Source organism: Mirounga leonina, unplaced genomic scaffold (assembly GCF_011800145.1).
Source record: "Mirounga leonina isolate KUSES-001 unplaced genomic scaffold, KU_Mleo_1.0 Mir_115, whole genome shotgun sequence".
Taxonomy (NCBI): Eukaryota; Metazoa; Chordata; class Mammalia; order Carnivora; family Phocidae; genus Mirounga; species Mirounga leonina.
In genome coordinates, this window is record NW_023270268.1 from 37568866 (window position 1) to 37585647 (window position 16782).

General features: G+C 37.8%; 1 protein-coding gene across 3 annotated transcripts in view; it reads right to left on the bottom strand.

The window, feature by feature from the left end:
• The window catches only part of XRN1 (5'-3' exoribonuclease 1), a 114899-nt gene that overhangs the window by 18919 nt on the left and 79198 nt on the right, over positions 1-16782 (bottom strand). For all 3 annotated transcript variants that reach the window (XM_034996221.1, XM_034996212.1, XM_034996230.1), the window contains exons 31-34: positions 16425-16632; positions 15157-15252; positions 9435-9543; positions 205-266 (exon numbers count right to left, since the gene is read on the bottom strand). In XM_034996221.1, coding sequence (XP_034852112.1) covers positions 205-266; positions 9435-9543; positions 15157-15252; positions 16425-16632 — 475 coding nt within the window. The remainder of the gene's footprint in view (positions 1-204; positions 267-9434; positions 9544-15156; positions 15253-16424; positions 16633-16782) is intronic.

Consider the following 16782-nt stretch of genomic DNA (forward strand, 5'->3'; position numbering starts at 1 on the left):
GGGAGAAGCAGGCTTCCCCGCAGAGCGGGGAGCCCGACGTGGGGCTCGATCCCAGGACCCTGGGATCATGACCTGAGCCGAAGGCAGATGCTTAATGACTGAGCCACCCAGGAGCCCCCACCTTATGGATTTGGGCTGCAAAATTCAGAGCTACCAATTGTAACAAAAAGTTGGCTACTAGAAATATGATTTAAGATAGCTTACCTGCTTATTTGCCATTTTTTGTAACCGACTCTCAGTTTTAGGACTCTTACACTCTTCTTTAACTAAAAACAAGAAAATAGGAATTTTGGTAAGTGAAAAATATTGCTACAAAGCAGTTAAATTTACCATATATTTGCCACAGCAAGGCACTATGTTGCTGTTTTGAACATTCAAAGAATTCTAAGAAGACAAAGGCCCTCATTTTGAAAAACCTGTAGAGGAACAGAAGAGATACTCACAGGTAACAACAATAAGGGAAAATGAAAGGTGACATGTAATTGAGTCTCCAAGTATGTAAGTCTGCAAAGGGCAGAGTAGGAGGCTAAGCATTCCAGGCAAAGGAAATCATAGGAGAAAAGAAATGGAAGCAAAAAACATGGAATGTATTTAGGGAACTCTTAAATAGACTAGTTCCACTGGAGGTCAAGGAGTATAATGGAACTAATCTGGTAGGCAAAGGGCAACCAATCACAGAAACATTTTGAGCAAGTAGTGATCTGATCAGAATTGTGTTTTAGGGAGATTAAAATATGGCAGTGGCTTACTGAATAGATAGGAGAGTAAGAGAAAAACTAGGAAGCTATTTTATTATTCCTGTTAAGGGGAAATTGGGAAAATGGTAGGAAAAATGAAAAGGATAAATTAGAAAAAGGAAGGAAGAGGGGTGCCTGGGTGGCTCAGTTGGTTAAACGTCCTGGGATTGAGCCCTGCATTGGGTTCCCTGCTCAGCGGGGAGCCTGCTTCTCCCTCTCCTGCTCCCCCTGCTTGTGCTCTCTCTTTCTGTCAAATAAGTAAATAAAATCTAAAAAAAAAAAAAAAAGAAGAGGAAGGACGAAAGGAAAAAAAGAAGAAAGGAGGGAGGAAGGAACAAAGGAGGAAAGAGGGTGAGAAAAGAAGCAGGGAGAAGGGATGGGAAGGAGGGAAGGGATGGGATGAAGAGAGAAGGGAAGAAATGAACAAAGATAGGAAGACAGGGAACAGAAGAGGGGAAATAAAAAGGAGAGGGGAGGAGAGGTAAGGGAGGTAAGGAAGAAAAGGAAGGACGTAATCTTGCAAAAAGGAGGATATGAAAAAGCAAGTTAACATGTATTGACATTAAGCCTTTGCTGAGACACACACACAATAAAACTAATTGGAATTCCAAATAATGTAGTTTACACACATTCATGTAAATAATAATTTGAAGAAAAATCACAACACATTTCAATTAAATATAAAATCTTTAAGCTATATTTATCAGATTTATAGGGACATTAATCTATAGTTAAAATGTAAAAGAAACAAAAATAACATATAGATACTTGTGCAAATAATAGTTTAGCAGTTATCAAACTGAACCAAAGTTATAAAACCACAATTTTTTTTTCGGAAAATAGCTTTTTAGAAAAATACTTAAAAAGACCCTTCTTGGGGTGCCTGGGTGGCTCAGTTGGTTGAGCATCGAACTCTTGGTTTCAGCTTGGGTCATGATCTGTGGTCATGGGATCGTGGGATCGAGTCCTGCGTCATCAGGCTCCATGCTCAGTGGGGAGTCTGCTTCTCTCCCTCTGCCCCTTCCCTCCATTTCATGCTCTTTCTCTCTCTCAAATAAATAAATAAATCTTAAAAAAAGGGCCATTCTTATACTATACGTAACATATATATATATACACACACATAAAATACATGCATGTATAAAATATAATAAATTAGACTCAGGACTCTGCACGTGATTATTTCCTCTGCTGGAAAGCTCTTCAGCAAATGTTTTGCATACTTTATCCCATCCACTCCCCTTTATTTGGGTCTCTGCTCAAATGTTATGTCCTCAGAGAGGCATTCCTTGACCATTCTATAAAACACCCCCCTACCTATACTTTTAATATGCTTTATTTTTCATCATAGCACTTATCATTACTACACATTATGGAATTTATTGGATAGTTTTGTTTGTTTGTTTGTTTGTTTTTTGCCTATTGTCAGTCTCCACCTTAGAATGTAAAGTCCATTAGGCTGGAAAAACTTGTCTGTCTGGTTCAGTCATATATCCCTAGCACCTAAAACGGTACCTTGTATATACGGCTCAATAGATAGAATCTGAATAAATAAATGAACAACAAATGAGTCATATTTTGAACACAAAGAGCAATTTGCAGCAATTTGGGAATATTCTGATCAAGAGAAAAACTAACTGCAAGATGAAGATTCTCATCTCTGTATCTGCATTCCCTACTGTGCCTGAAACATAGTAAACACTACTAAAGGACTTAAATAAGTAAAAATATATAAATTATGTAAGAAATATTAACAACAAAATATACATATTTTTAATAAAAAATTATAATATAGGTTAGAGTAACTTAATAGGCAAGTGTTTACACACAAAAAAGTAACTGGATTACGCTGAATAAAATTTATTCAAAAAGTAGTGAGGGGACATCAGCAAAAATGTCAGAGTAAGGACCTTTAAAAATTCTGTCCTCCATAGAGGCCTAGTATCCAAAATCTATAAGGAACCTATCAAACTCAACAAAGAACAAATAATTCAATCAATAAATGGGCAGAAGACATGAATAGACATTTCTGCCAAGAAGACATCCAAATGGCCAACAGACACATGAAAAAGTGCTCAACATCACTCGGCATCAGGGAAATCCAAATCAAAACCTCAATGAGATACCACCTCACACCATTCAGAATGCCTAAAATTAACAAGTCGGGAAATGACAGATGTTGGAGGGGATGCAGAAGAAGGGGAACCCTCCTACACTGTTGGTGGGAATGCAAGCTGGTGCAGCCACTCTGGAAAACAGTATGGAGGTTGCTCAAAAAATTGAAAATACTCTACTCTATGACCCAGTAATTGCACTACTGGGTATTTACCCCAAAGACAGAAATGCAGTGATCCGAAGGGGCATGTGCACCCCAATGTTTACAGCAGCAATGTCCACAATAGCCAAACTGTGGAAAGAGCATAGATGTCCATCAACAGATGAATGGATAAAGAAGATGTGGTGTATATATACGATGGAATATTATGCAGCCATCAAAAAAAAAAAAGAAATTTTGCCATTTGCAACGACGTGGATGGAACTAGAGGGTATTATGCTAAGCGAAATAAGTCAATCAGAGAAAGACATGTATCATATGATCTCACTGATATGAGGAATTTGAGAAACAAGACAGAGGATCACAGGGGAAGGGAGGGGAAAATGAAACAAGACGAAACCAGAGGGGGAGACAAACCATAAGAGACTCTTAATCTCAGGAAACAAACTGAGGGTTGCTGGAGTGGAGGGGGGTGGGAGGGATGGGGTGGCTGGGTGATGGACACTGGGGAGGGTATGTGCTATGGTGAGTGCTGTGAATTGTGTTAAGACTGATGAATCACAGACCTGTACCCCTGAAACAAATAATACATTATGTTAATAAAAATAAAATAAAATAAAAATTCTGTCCTCCATAAAAGCAACAAGAAAATGGGCATAAATTACCCGAATCCAAATTTTTAGAGTTATGGAAATTAATCAAAGGCCTGTAGCAATCTGGGGGGTATTTATTCAAGAAAAAAGACTGACTCTCAAAACAGTGAGCTTTATGGTTTAACTTGCCGTAGTCTCAATCCCTACTCTACAACTCTAAGTAGCCTTGAAAAATAGCAGCCAGCACTTTTTGGTGGAAACCAATAACCTGGCAGCCACCAGAGAGATCAGAATGAGGCTGAGCTCTTCCAAAGTGTTATTCCCCACATTCTGTAAGGTATTACCCTGATTCACAATCAAAGATATCCCAAGAAAATAAAATGACAAATATCCTCTATGAATATAAATGCTAAAATAAAATCCTCAACAAAATACTAGCAAATCAAATCCTGTATCATATAAAAAAGATTAAACACCAAGACCTGGTAGGATTTATTCCAAGAATGCAAGGTTGGTTCAACATAAAAAACAATCAATGGAATCTACCATATTAATTAAGCACAGAAACAGCAACTGACAAAATCTAATATCCCTCCAAGGGATATTACAGGCAAAATCAACAACCAAAGAATAGAAAGGAACTTCCTCATCTAATAAAGGGCACTTACTAAAACCCACAGCTAACATTACACTTAATGCTCACAGATTGAAAGCTTACCCCTAAGATCAAAACAAGGGTGAACTGTTCACTCTCACTACTTCCATTCAACATTATGTTGGTGGTTTTAGCTACAGCAATCAGGTAAGAAAAAGAAATACAAGAAATTATATAAAAAGAAGTAACACTATTGCTATTTGCCAAAGCCACAAAAAATTAGGGCTAATAAACAAGTTCAGCAAAGTAGCAGGATATAAGATCAATATACAAAAGTCAGCTTTATCTCTATAAACAGCACTGAACAATCCACCCCCAACCACCAATTAAGAAAACAGTTCCAGTGACAATAGGGGTGTCTGGGTGGCTCAGTCGGTTAAATGTCTGACTCTTGGTTTTGGCTCAGGTCATGATCCCAGGGTTGTGGGATTGAGCTCCACACTGGGTTCCATGTTCAGTGCAGAGTCTGCTGGAGATTCTCTCCCTCTCCCTCCCCCACTGCCCCTCCCCTGTTTTCTCTAAAAAAATAAAATCTTGAAAAAAAAAAAAAAGAAAACAGTTCCACTGACAATAAATAGCATTAAAAATAATAAAATACTAGGAATAAATTTTTTTAAAAGATGTAAGACTTGTACACTGAAAACTACAAGACATCATTGAAGGAAATTAAAGAAGACAAATAAATGGAAAGACATTTTACGTTCATGGATAGGAAGACTTAATATTGTTAAGAGGACAATGCTCTCCAAAATGATCTGTAGATTCAACGTAATCTCTACAAAAATTCCAGCTGCCATTTTCGCAGAAATAGACAAGGTGATCCTATAATTCATTCAGAAATGTAAGAGATCGGAACAGACAAAACAATGTTGAAAAAGAAAAACAAAGCTGGAGGACTCAAAGTTCCCAATTTCAAAACTTACAACAAACTATGATAATTAAGATAGTGTGTTCTTTGCATAAAGATGGCATATAGATCTGTGGAACAGAATTGAGAGGTCAGAAATAAACCCATACATCTATAGTCAATTGACTTATAACAAGGGTGCTAAGAAAATTCAATGGGGTGCCAAGAGAATTCAATGGGAAAAGAACAGTCTTTCAGCAAATGGTGCTGAGACAACTGGATATCCACATGCAAAAGAATGAATAAGGACCCCTACCTCATACCATATACAAACACTCAGAAATGGAAAAAAGACCTAAATATAAGAGCTAAAACTACAAATCTCTTAGAAGAAAAGATAGGTATAAATCTTTGTGACCTTAGATTATGTAATGGTTTCTTAGATATGACACCTAAAGCACAAGTAATCAAAGAAAAAGTAGAAAAGATAAATTAGAATTGATCAAAATTAAAGACTTTTGTTTCAAGGACACTATAAAGTTAAAAAGACAACCCACAGAATGACAGCACATATTTGCAAATCAAATATCTGAATATGCACGTTATATACAGAAGATGTAAAGGACTCACACAACTCAAGGACGAAAAGAAAAGTAACTCAAAAATGAGCAAAGGACTTGAATAGACATTTCTCCAAAGAAGATGTACAAACTGCCCATTGGCACATGAAAAGATGCCCAATGTTATTAGTCATTAATGAATCACAAATGAAAACCACAAAGAGATTTCACTTTACACCTACCAGGGCTGCGGTAATAAAAAAGATGGGCAATAACAAGCATTATGGAAGATGTGGAGAAATTGGACTCTCATATATTGCTGGTGGGAAACAGCAGTTGGAAAACAGTTTGGTAGTTCCATAAAAAGTTAAACACAGAGTTAACATATGACTAATTCTACTCATTTGGATGTATACCCAAGAGAACTGCAAACATATGTTCAATCAAAAACTTCTACATGGATATTCACAGCAGCATTATTTATTATAGCCCCAAAGTGGAAACAACCCAAATGTCCATGAATGGATGAATGGATAAACAAAATGTAGTATTCATAGAATGGACTATTATTCAAAAGGACTGCAAACAAATCAATCAACGTGATACAATACATTAACAAAAGAAAGAACAAGAATCATGATCCTCTCAATAGATGCAGAAAAAGCATTTGACAAAGTACAGCATCCTTTCTTTTTTTTTTTTTTTAAAGATTTTATTTATTTATTTGAGAGAGAGAGAATGAGAGAGAGCACATGAGAGGGGGGAGGGCCAGAGGGAGAAGCAGACTCCCCGCCGAGCAGGGAGCCCGACGCGGGACTTGATCAGGGACTCCAGGATCATGACCTGAGCCGAAGGCAGTCGCTTAACCAACTGAGCCACCCAGGCGCCCTACAGCATCCTTTCTTGATCAAAACTCTTCAGAGTACAGGGATAGAGGGTACGTACCTCAATATCATAAAAGCCATCTATGAAAAACCCACAGCAAATATCATTCTCAATGGGGAAAAACTGAGAGCTTTTCCCCTAAGGTCAGGAACGCGGCAGGGATGTCCACTATCACCACTGCCATTCAACATAGTATTAGAAGTCCTAGCCACAGCAATCAGACAACAAAAAGAAATAAAAGGCATCCAAATCGGCAAAGAAGAAGTCAAACTCTCACTCTTTGCAAATGATATGATACAGTATGTGGAAAACCCAAAAGACTCCACCCCAAAACTGCTAGAACTCATACAGGAATTCAGTAAAGTGGCAGGATATAAAATCAATGCATAGAAATCAGTGGCATTCTTATACACCAACAACAAGACAGAAGAAAGAGAAATTAAGGAGTCGGTCCCATTTACAAGTGCACCCAAAACCGTAAGATACCTAGGAATAAATCTAACCAAAGAGGCAAAGGATCTGTACTCAGAAAACTATAAAATATCCATGAAAGAAACTGAGGAAGACACAAAGAAATGGGAAAACATTCCATGCTCATGGATTGGAAGAATATTGTGAAGATGTCATTGCTACCTAGAGCAATCTACACATTCAATGCAATGCCCATCAAAATACCATCAACTTTTTTCAAAGAAATGAAACAAATAATCCATTTGTTTGGTTCCATACCAAACAAACTTGTATGGAACCAGAAAAGACCCCGAATAGCCAGAGGAATGTTGAAAAAGAAAAGCAAAGCTGGCGGCATCACAATTTCAGACTTCCAGCTCTATTACAAAGCTGTCATTATCAAGACAGTATGGTACTGGCACAAAAACAGACACATAGATCAATGGAACAGAATAGAGAGCCCAGAAATGGACCCTCAACTCTATGGTCAACTAATCTTCGACAAAGCAGGAAAGAATGTCCAATGGAAAAAAGACAGTCTCTTCAAGAAATGGTGTTGGGAAAATTGGACAGCCACATGCAAAAGAATGAAACTGGACCATTTCCTTATACCACACACAAAAATAGACTCAAAATGGGTGAAAGACTAAACGTGAGACAGGAGTCCATCAAAATCCTAAAGGAGATCACAGGCAGCAACCTCTTCGACCTCAGCCGCAGCAACTTCTTCCTAGAAACATCGCCAAAGGCAAGGGAAGCAAGGGCAAAAATGAACTATTGGGACCTCATCAAGATAAAAAGCTTTTGCACAGCAAAGGAAATAGTCAACAAAACCAAAAGACAACCGACAGAATGGGAGAAGATATTGCAAATGACATATCAGATAAAGGGCTAGTATCCAAAATCTATAAAGAACTTCTTAAACTCAACACCCAAAGAACAAATGAACCAATCAAGAAATGGGCAGAAGACATGAACAGACATTTTTCCAAAGAAGACATCCAAATCGCCAACAGACACATGAAAAAGTGCTCAACATCGCTCAGCATCAGGGAAATCCACATCAAAACCTCAATGAGATATCATCTCACACCAGTCAGAATAGCTAAAATTAACAAGTCGGGAAACAACAGATGTTGGCGGGGATGCAGAGAAAGGGGAACCCTCTTACACTGTTGGTGGGAATGCAAGCTGGTGCAGCAATTCTGGAAAACAGTATGGAGGTTCCTCAAAAAGTTGAAAATAGAGCTATCATATGATCCAGCAATTGCACTACTGGGTATTTACCCCAAAGATACAAATGTAGGGATCCAAAGGGGTACGTGCACCCCGATGTTTATAGCAGCAATGTCCACAATAGCCAAACTGTGGAAAGAGCCAAGATGTCCATCAACAGATGAATGGATAAAGAAGATGTGGTATATATACACAATGGAATATTACACAGCCATCAAAAGGAATGAGATCTTGCCATTTGCAATGACATGGATGGAACTGGAGGGTGTTATGCTGAGCGAAATAAGTCAATCAGAGAAAGACATGTATCATATGATCTCACTGATATGAGGAATTCTTAATCTCAGGAAACAAACTGAGGGTTGCTGGAGTGGTAGGGGGTGGGAGGGATGGGGTGGCTGAGTGATAGACACTGGGGAAGGTATGTATTATGGTGAGTGCTGTGAATTGTGCAAGACTGTTGAATCTCAGATCTGTACCTCTGAAACAAATAATACAATATATGTTAAAAAAAAAAAAAAAAAGAAGAAGATAGCAGGAGGGGAAGAATGAAGGGGGGGAAATCGGAGGGGGAGACGAACCATGAGAGACGATGGACTCTGAGAAACAAACTGAGGGTTCTAGAGGGGAGGGGGGTGGGAGGATGGGTAAGCCTGGTGATGCGTATTAAAGAGGGCACGTTCTGCATGGAGCACTGGGTGTTATGCACAAACAATGAATCATGGAACACTACATCAAAAACTAATGATGTAATGTATGGTGATTAACAACGATAAAAAATTAAAAAAAAAAAAGGATTGCAAAAAAAAAAGGAATGAAGCATTGATACATACTACAACATGGATGAACCTTGTGTTCATTATGCCAAGTAAAAGAAGCCAGTCACAAAAAGTCACAAATTTTATGATGATATGAAATGTCCAGACAGGTCAATCCATAGAGGCAGAAAGTAAATTAATGGTTGCCAGGGCTGGAGGAATGACTGCTAATAGGTATGTTTCTTTTTAGGGTAAAGAGAATGTTCTAAATTTAGATAGTGGCATAGGTTGTACAACTTTGTGAAAACACCAAAAAAATCACTGATTAAAGACTTCAAAACATGAATTTTATGGCATGTGAATTATAACTCAATAAAACTGTTGTAGTTAATAAAAAAGGAAGCAGCATCGTAAGTATATTTTTAACTTTAAACTTACATTTTCTGTGAGGCTCATGTTTTCTTTGCTGACATTTAACACTGTTGTCAGTAAAGCCAGATTTATGATGTTGAGTTACTTGACTTACTTCTTGAGGTAGAACTGCAACCTGAAAGTTAAAATTCTTATAAATGATTTAAAAACAAACTCTTCTAACTACTTTTCCTCAAAGAGATAGAGTATTTGGTTGTAGAACTAAATAATAGGAGAGCTGACACTTGAGCTCTAACTCTAAAACCCATGTTCACAGTACCATATCAGAGAAAAAGTATCCAGAAGTTTAATTAGAAAATATTCTAGTTTTGGGTATAGTTTTGGGGTTGTTCTATTTGATATCTACATAAAGCTATTTATTACTCACATTGTCATATTTTGTCAATAAAGACTTAAATTTATTTATTTATTTTTCAAATTATTTATTTATTTATTTTTTAAAGATTTATTTATTTGAGAGAGAGAGAATGAGAGAGAGAAAGCACATGAGAGGGGGGAGGGTCAGAGGGAGAAGCAGACTCCCCTCCGAGCAGGGAGCCCGATGCGGGACTCGATCCTGGGACTCCAGGATCATGACCCAAGCCGAAGGCAGTGGCCCAACCAACTGAGCCACCCAGGTGCCCTGACTTGAATTTTTTTAAAAGACTTTTTAAAGAGCAGTTTTAGGTTTACAACAAAACTGAGAGAAAGGTACAGAGATATTTCATATCCTTTCTGTCTCTACACATGTATGGCATTCTCCATTATCAACATCCTCCACCAGAGTGGTACATTTACTATAATCAATGAACCAATCCTGACACATCATTATTACTCAAAGGCCATAGTTTACATTGGGTTCACTCTTGGTGTTGTACATTCTATGTGTTCAGACAAACGTATAATGACATGTATCCACCATTAGAGTATCATACAGATTATTTTCAGTGCCCTAAAAAGCTTCTGTGCTCTGTCTATTGATCTTCCCCCTAACCTCCGGGCAACCACTGATCTTTTCACTGTCTCCATAGTTTCACCTTTTCCAGAAGCTTGAATACTTTTTAAAAAATCATGTTGAGTTGTCTAGAATGTGCTTATCAGATGAATACCAGGTTGCTTATTAATGCTTCATGGATTTAAGTGATATATGTGGTGGCTCATAATTCTTGGTATGTGTAGGAGGAAATACAACATGACAGTGTTTAGTTAATATAAATAATGAAATAGCACCCAATACCAGGAGCAAGATGCAGAAGATTCTGAGTAAATATAGTATCAAGTGTTGAGTTCCATCTCAAGGCAATAGGCAGTAAAATGACTAGCAGACCTTGCTGGAGATCTAGGGGAATTTTGGTAGTGAGAGAGGAAAGTGGAAGGAACAGTAAGAACACATAACCTGAAATGGGAATTATCTACTTGTGGGAAAGGGAAAATAAAGAGACCAATCTTACTAGAACAGACCATTTTACTAAGGAGTTGGATATACTTTATATAAGAATTAGGTAGAGTTAGATACTAGTTTCAGTTGAGGTTGAATTCTACTAGTACTGAACAGAGAGCCCTATATATTCTATAATATTTGAATAACATTCTTTGGGGCACCTGGGTAGCTCAGTTGGTTAAGCGCCTGCCTTTGGCTCAGGTCATGATCCCAGAGGGCCGGGATCAAGCCCCACACTGGGCTTCCTGCTCAGGGGGAGTCTGCTTTTCCTTCTGCCCCTCACCCCACTCTCGTGCTCCTTCTCTCTAATAAATAGGTAAAATCTTAAAAAAAAAACAAAACTCTTTTTTTTTTTTTAAAGATTTTATTTATTTATTTGACAGAGAAAGACACAGCAAGAGAGGGAACACAAGCAGAGGGAGTGGGAGAGGGAGAAGCAGGCTTCCCGCGGAGCAGGGAGCCCTATGCGGGGCTTGATCCCAGAACCCTGGGATCATGACCTGAGCCGAAGGCAGATGCTTAATGACTGAGCCAACAGGCGCCTCAAGAATAACATTCTTTTAGGGCTGGAAAAGAGGTCATCTAGTCTAGTGCCTTAATTTTGCATATGAGGCCACAGAGGCCCAAGAAAATTAGAGTTGCTCAATTTGAGTCACCAAATCTGATTTCCTGATTCTGAGTCTAGTACCAGATTTATCACACCACAGTGCCTCAGGGAACAAACTAAGTTCAAATCCAGAAGCTCTTATTAATTAGATATTTTGCCCAATAATGCCATTGGGCCAACACAGGTGAAAGGATCACCAAGAAAAATCATTAGGAAAGATACGTCAAACAGTATTATGTAAGGACTAAAAAGGAAAGAGGCAAGAAGCAGGAAGCACAGATAGGAGGTTAATCTAGGTTTAGGATGACCATCTAAGGCCCAGTTGTGGGAACTGCCAAGAAATAAAAAGATTTCGGATCTCATTGCAAAAAAAAAAAAAAAAATAGAGGGGAAAAAGGAAAAAAGTTTTTACTCCATGCTTTTCAGATTATTGCCTGGGGAAATGGTAGTGTTAGAAATAAGGGTAAGAAGCTTCAGATGAGGTGAATTCTAAGACATCTTTCGGCTGAGGTGATGGTGGGGTGTCTGTCTATACCTGTCTTCTAGGAAGTTGGAGATACTGGCTTAGATTGATCCTGATTGAGAGGTATGGAACACATATACTGAGTGGTTAAATTAGCAGCAAGGTAAGAGCCAATGTCACCAAATGATAAAACAAAAGGGGGAGAAAAAAAACTATTGTTCAGTAAAATACTGCCCAGTTGAATGGTTGGAAAAACAGAGGTTAAGAAAGAAGTTGAATAAAAAGCAAAAGGCAAGAGGGGAGTCAGGGTAATGTTTCCTTTTAGAGTATAAATCCTTGAAATAATTGCCTATATTTGCTACCTCCAATTTTTCTTCTCCCCTTCTCTCTTAAACATACTCTTCTTGGTATTTCACTCTTACCACTCTACTGAAACTGCTCTTGTCAAGATTTCCAATGACCTCAGATATAAAACACTATGGTCAATTCTCAGTTTTCATTTTAACTGATCCATCACCAGCATTTGACACACTTGATTACTCTCCTTGACATCCATTCTTCACTTGGCATCTAGAACACCACACTTTACTGGTCTTCTTCCTGTACAATGGCCATTCCTTCTCAATCTTGTTTGTCAGGTTCACCTAATCTCTCTGACTCTTTAAGGATGGAATTCTCTAAGGCTAAGTTATTAGACTTCTTTGGATGTAGATAAATAGATATAGATATATAGATACACACATACATGCCCAAATTTCTCTCTCCAGCTTGGACATCTTCCATAACCATCAGAATCAATGTCCAACTCTACATCTCTACTCAAATATCTTTTTTTTTAAAAAAGATTTTATTTATTTATTTGAGAGAGTAAGTGAGCAAGGGAGCACGACCAGGGGGAGAGGGAGAAGAAGACTCCTGGCTGAGCAGGGAGCCTGACGTGGGGCTCAATCCCTGGACTCCGGGATCATGACCTGAGCCGAAGGCAGACACTTAACCAACTGAGCCATCCAGGCACCCCTCTACTCAAATTTCTAACTCTGTATCTCCACTTAGATTTTTAATATACATCTCAAACTTACTATGACCAAAATTGAACTCCAGATCTTCCCCCACAAACCTACTTGACTTGCAATCTTCTCCATCTCAGGTAACAGCCACTCTATCCTTTTAGTTACTAAGACCTTAAGAGTCACACTCTAATCCATTTTTTTTCTCTCTTAACCCTATATCCAATTCATCATTAGATGGCAATTCCTTCCAAATATGCCTAGAATTTGATCACTTCTCCAGACTCCTACTACTCTGGTCCGAGTCAGTATCAACTCTATCTTGATGATTCCAGTAGTCTCCTAACTAATCTGTTTCTATCCTGACTCCTCTACATTCTATTCTTAAGATAGCAGACAGAATGATCCCTATTAAAATATAAATCAGATCATGTCATTCTGTTGCTCAAAACCCTTCACTGATTCCTCATTTCACTGAGTAAAAAACAATGTCCTTGGGCGCCTGGGTGGCTCAGTCGGTTAAGCGACTGCCTTCAGCTCAGGTCATGATCCCGGAGTCCTGGGATCAAGTCCCGCATCGGGCTCCCTGCTCGGCGGGGAGTCTGCTTCTCCCTCTGACCCTCCTCCCTCTCATGCTCTCTGTCTCTCATTCTCTCTGTCTCAAATAAATAAATAAAATCTTTAAAAAAAAAAAACAAAAACAATGTCCTTATAATGACCCAGAAGGTCCTGCATGGTATCTAATTACAGTTCCTACAAATCAGCCTATTGATTAAAAGCCATAATAGTCTTTTTCTCTTCCTTGAGTATACCTGGAATTGTCTTCCCAACAGGGTCTTTGGACTTCTCTGGAATACCCTCACCTCAGGTATCTACATACTCTACTCCTCATTTCATTCAAATCTTTACTCAAATGTTACCTGATCATTCTCTTTAAAACTGCAAAACCTTGCCTCCCCACCACCCCGCCAACATTCTCTATCCTCCCCTGAAATTTTTCTCAAACTTCTGTATTACCATCTAATATACCATGTAATCTACTTGTCCTCTCCTCCCCAGAATATAATTTGTTTGAGGGTCAGACTTTTTTTTTTGTTTATAGCTATATTCTCATCACATAGAACAATGAACATGATAGGCCCTCAATAAATACATGCTGAATGAATTAATGAAATGAATGAATGATAACGAAGCATTCCTAAAAAATGAATGGTTAGTGGTATCAAATAAATTAGAGAGGAAAAGAGGGTTTGAAACTCTGGATATAGACTGCATTTAGATAGAAAGGATTTATGGATGATCTAAGAAAAACTTAGCATATTAGCAGAAGAGAACTATGTATTTTGTCACTCTCACTTTTTCTGTTTATTTCACCATCATTTCCTTTGCTATTTTCTTCTCTCTACTCTGAAAATGCCACCATCACTGGAGGACATTAGAATAAATGAGGCTTGGGGCGCCTGGGTGGCTCAGTCGTTAAGCGTCTGCCTTCAGCTCAGGTCATGATCCCAAGGTCCTGGGATCGAGCCCCACATCGGGCTCCCCGCTCTGCGGGAAGCCTGCCTCTCCCTCTCCCACTCCCACTCCCCCTGCTTGTGTTCCCTCTCTCGCTGTGTCTCTCTCTGTCAAATAAATAAAATCTTAAAAAAAAAAAAAAAAAAAAAAAAAGAATAAATGAGGCTTTCATGGTGCAGGCTGTTGGTTTATAAACTTGAGAGAATATTCTTTCTTTCTTGACCAAAGCTGAGAAGATAGGTCAGTTACCAGCAAAAAATGTTGTAGGAATTTATTCTTTACCTTTTTCCTTTTTTTGGTCTGAGTCTACCTTTTTAGCAGAATTTCTTTTCCCTTCTTAATCTCTATTAAGGAATGTGAATTTGCTCATTCATATTTAAGACAACCAAGTGCCAGCATAAAGCTCCACATTCAAGTGGAAATTAATTAGTTAATAATAAGTGCACTAAGGCCTTTGTTGAATTTAAAATATAGTTATTAGGATTTTGCAAACAGCTAAAATAAAATCCAAACTGATTTAAAAGAAAAATTATCTATATTCCCTCTCATGAGTCCAAAAACTTTTATATACGGCTGAAGAGACTTATGAAAATTCATGATTAAAACGGTTATTCTATTTTATGAGATTTTAGGAAAAAAATAATCATTGCATACTCACAAGAAAAATGTAAATTTGTTTTTTTAATTTAAATGTCTATCAAACAAGGTATACTAACTTTCTCTTGTAGAGTTGGCTGAAAGTGTTGAACCTTTCCAGATCCCTGTAAGGACTGCCAAATGTTGCAAAATTCATCATCATCTTTAGTAGGTACCTGGTAAAGCACAAAAAATTTCTTAAGGAACTGAAACATGAAAAAAATAAAGATTTATATTAAAAATAAAAAAATTCATTAAAGTTATTTAGCAGTAGATAGAATATTAACTTCCATTATCTGAAATCTCAGTTCTTTTTTTCTGGCGCTCAGTACAGTCATCATAGAAATATTCTATTGGACTGAAAATGGTCTTAAAGCATGACAAATGTTATGGAAGATTATACTAAATCAATATCCCTACCAACAGATTTTTTTAAATCTCCCAATGTACTGATATCTCATTTAAGCTAACATTTAACAATTTTATTTTTAAAATCTTCATCTTACACAAAAGTAATCCAACAGATTAAAAAACCAGCTATTACTTATGAGGAGTTGATTTTGGGCAGATTAATAGTGATTACCTATGAAATTTGATTTTTGCTTCTGCTTCCTTTGCCATTACCTCCTTATCTGGGCTTTCTAATTAGTCTATAGCGAACACATTATTACTTGGATTAAAATGTGGTTAAGATTTAGGGACATGGAGTTAAACAAGGTTAAATGTCTCACACAAAACAATTCAATTTTTTTCCCCAGAAAGATAAAATAGAGGAAATCACCCATGAGTTGCATGGGTAGGAACCTGAAAATGGCTTTTGATAAATATAATTCTCTCTCTGTTAACCTCTCAAATTCATGTCATTTCATAGCAGATTGAATACAACATTAGAGTTATACAAATGTAGCTTGAAAAGTAAATACATGAAAAGAAAACAGACATTCTCAAGCTCATATTTAAAAATGTATTTCTTCTTTAACTATAATTTTATAACAAATGTAGGATGTTATCAGTAGCGTTTTTTTTTTAATTCTATTTATTTGAGAGAGAGCATCAGCGGGGCGGAGAGGGAGAAGGGGAGAAGCAGACTCCCCACTGAGCAGGGATCCTGACGTGGGGCTCCATCCCAGGACCCTGGGATCATGACCTGAGCCAAAGGCAGATGCTTAACCGACTGAGCCACCCAGATGCCCCAGTAGCATTCCTTATTAGCCTATTAACTTAAAACAAATCTGAAATTGACTTGAACCAAAATTTCTTAAAAAACTAAGTCAAATTAGGTTTTACTTACAAAGTCTGCCTGAGATTTATAAGAGGGCAGAAAGAAATGAAAGACTAAGAGCCTTACTTGAGTAGGAACAAAAAGTGATTGAGGGGAATGGTTCAGGCCTCCCAAATGCCCAGATGAAATTGATGAATTTGAGCTATATTGATTCACAGCTGGTTGTGGTTTCACAATGGCTGTCAACTTCTGATTTCCGGTTTCAGAGCGACTCCCATGAGTAAGATTCACCAAGGCACTTGTTGGCAGTCGATAACCTCTACCAGGTGAGCACCTAAAAATAAACAGTTATTTCAGAGGGAAATAATACTAGGGAGCAGAAGAGCCAAATTATTTTTGGGTGGACAGTCAGTCCATAATCTGAATTAGTAAACATTACTTTTAAATTTAATAGAGGAAGCTGAAATCCTAGAAAGATCTCCAC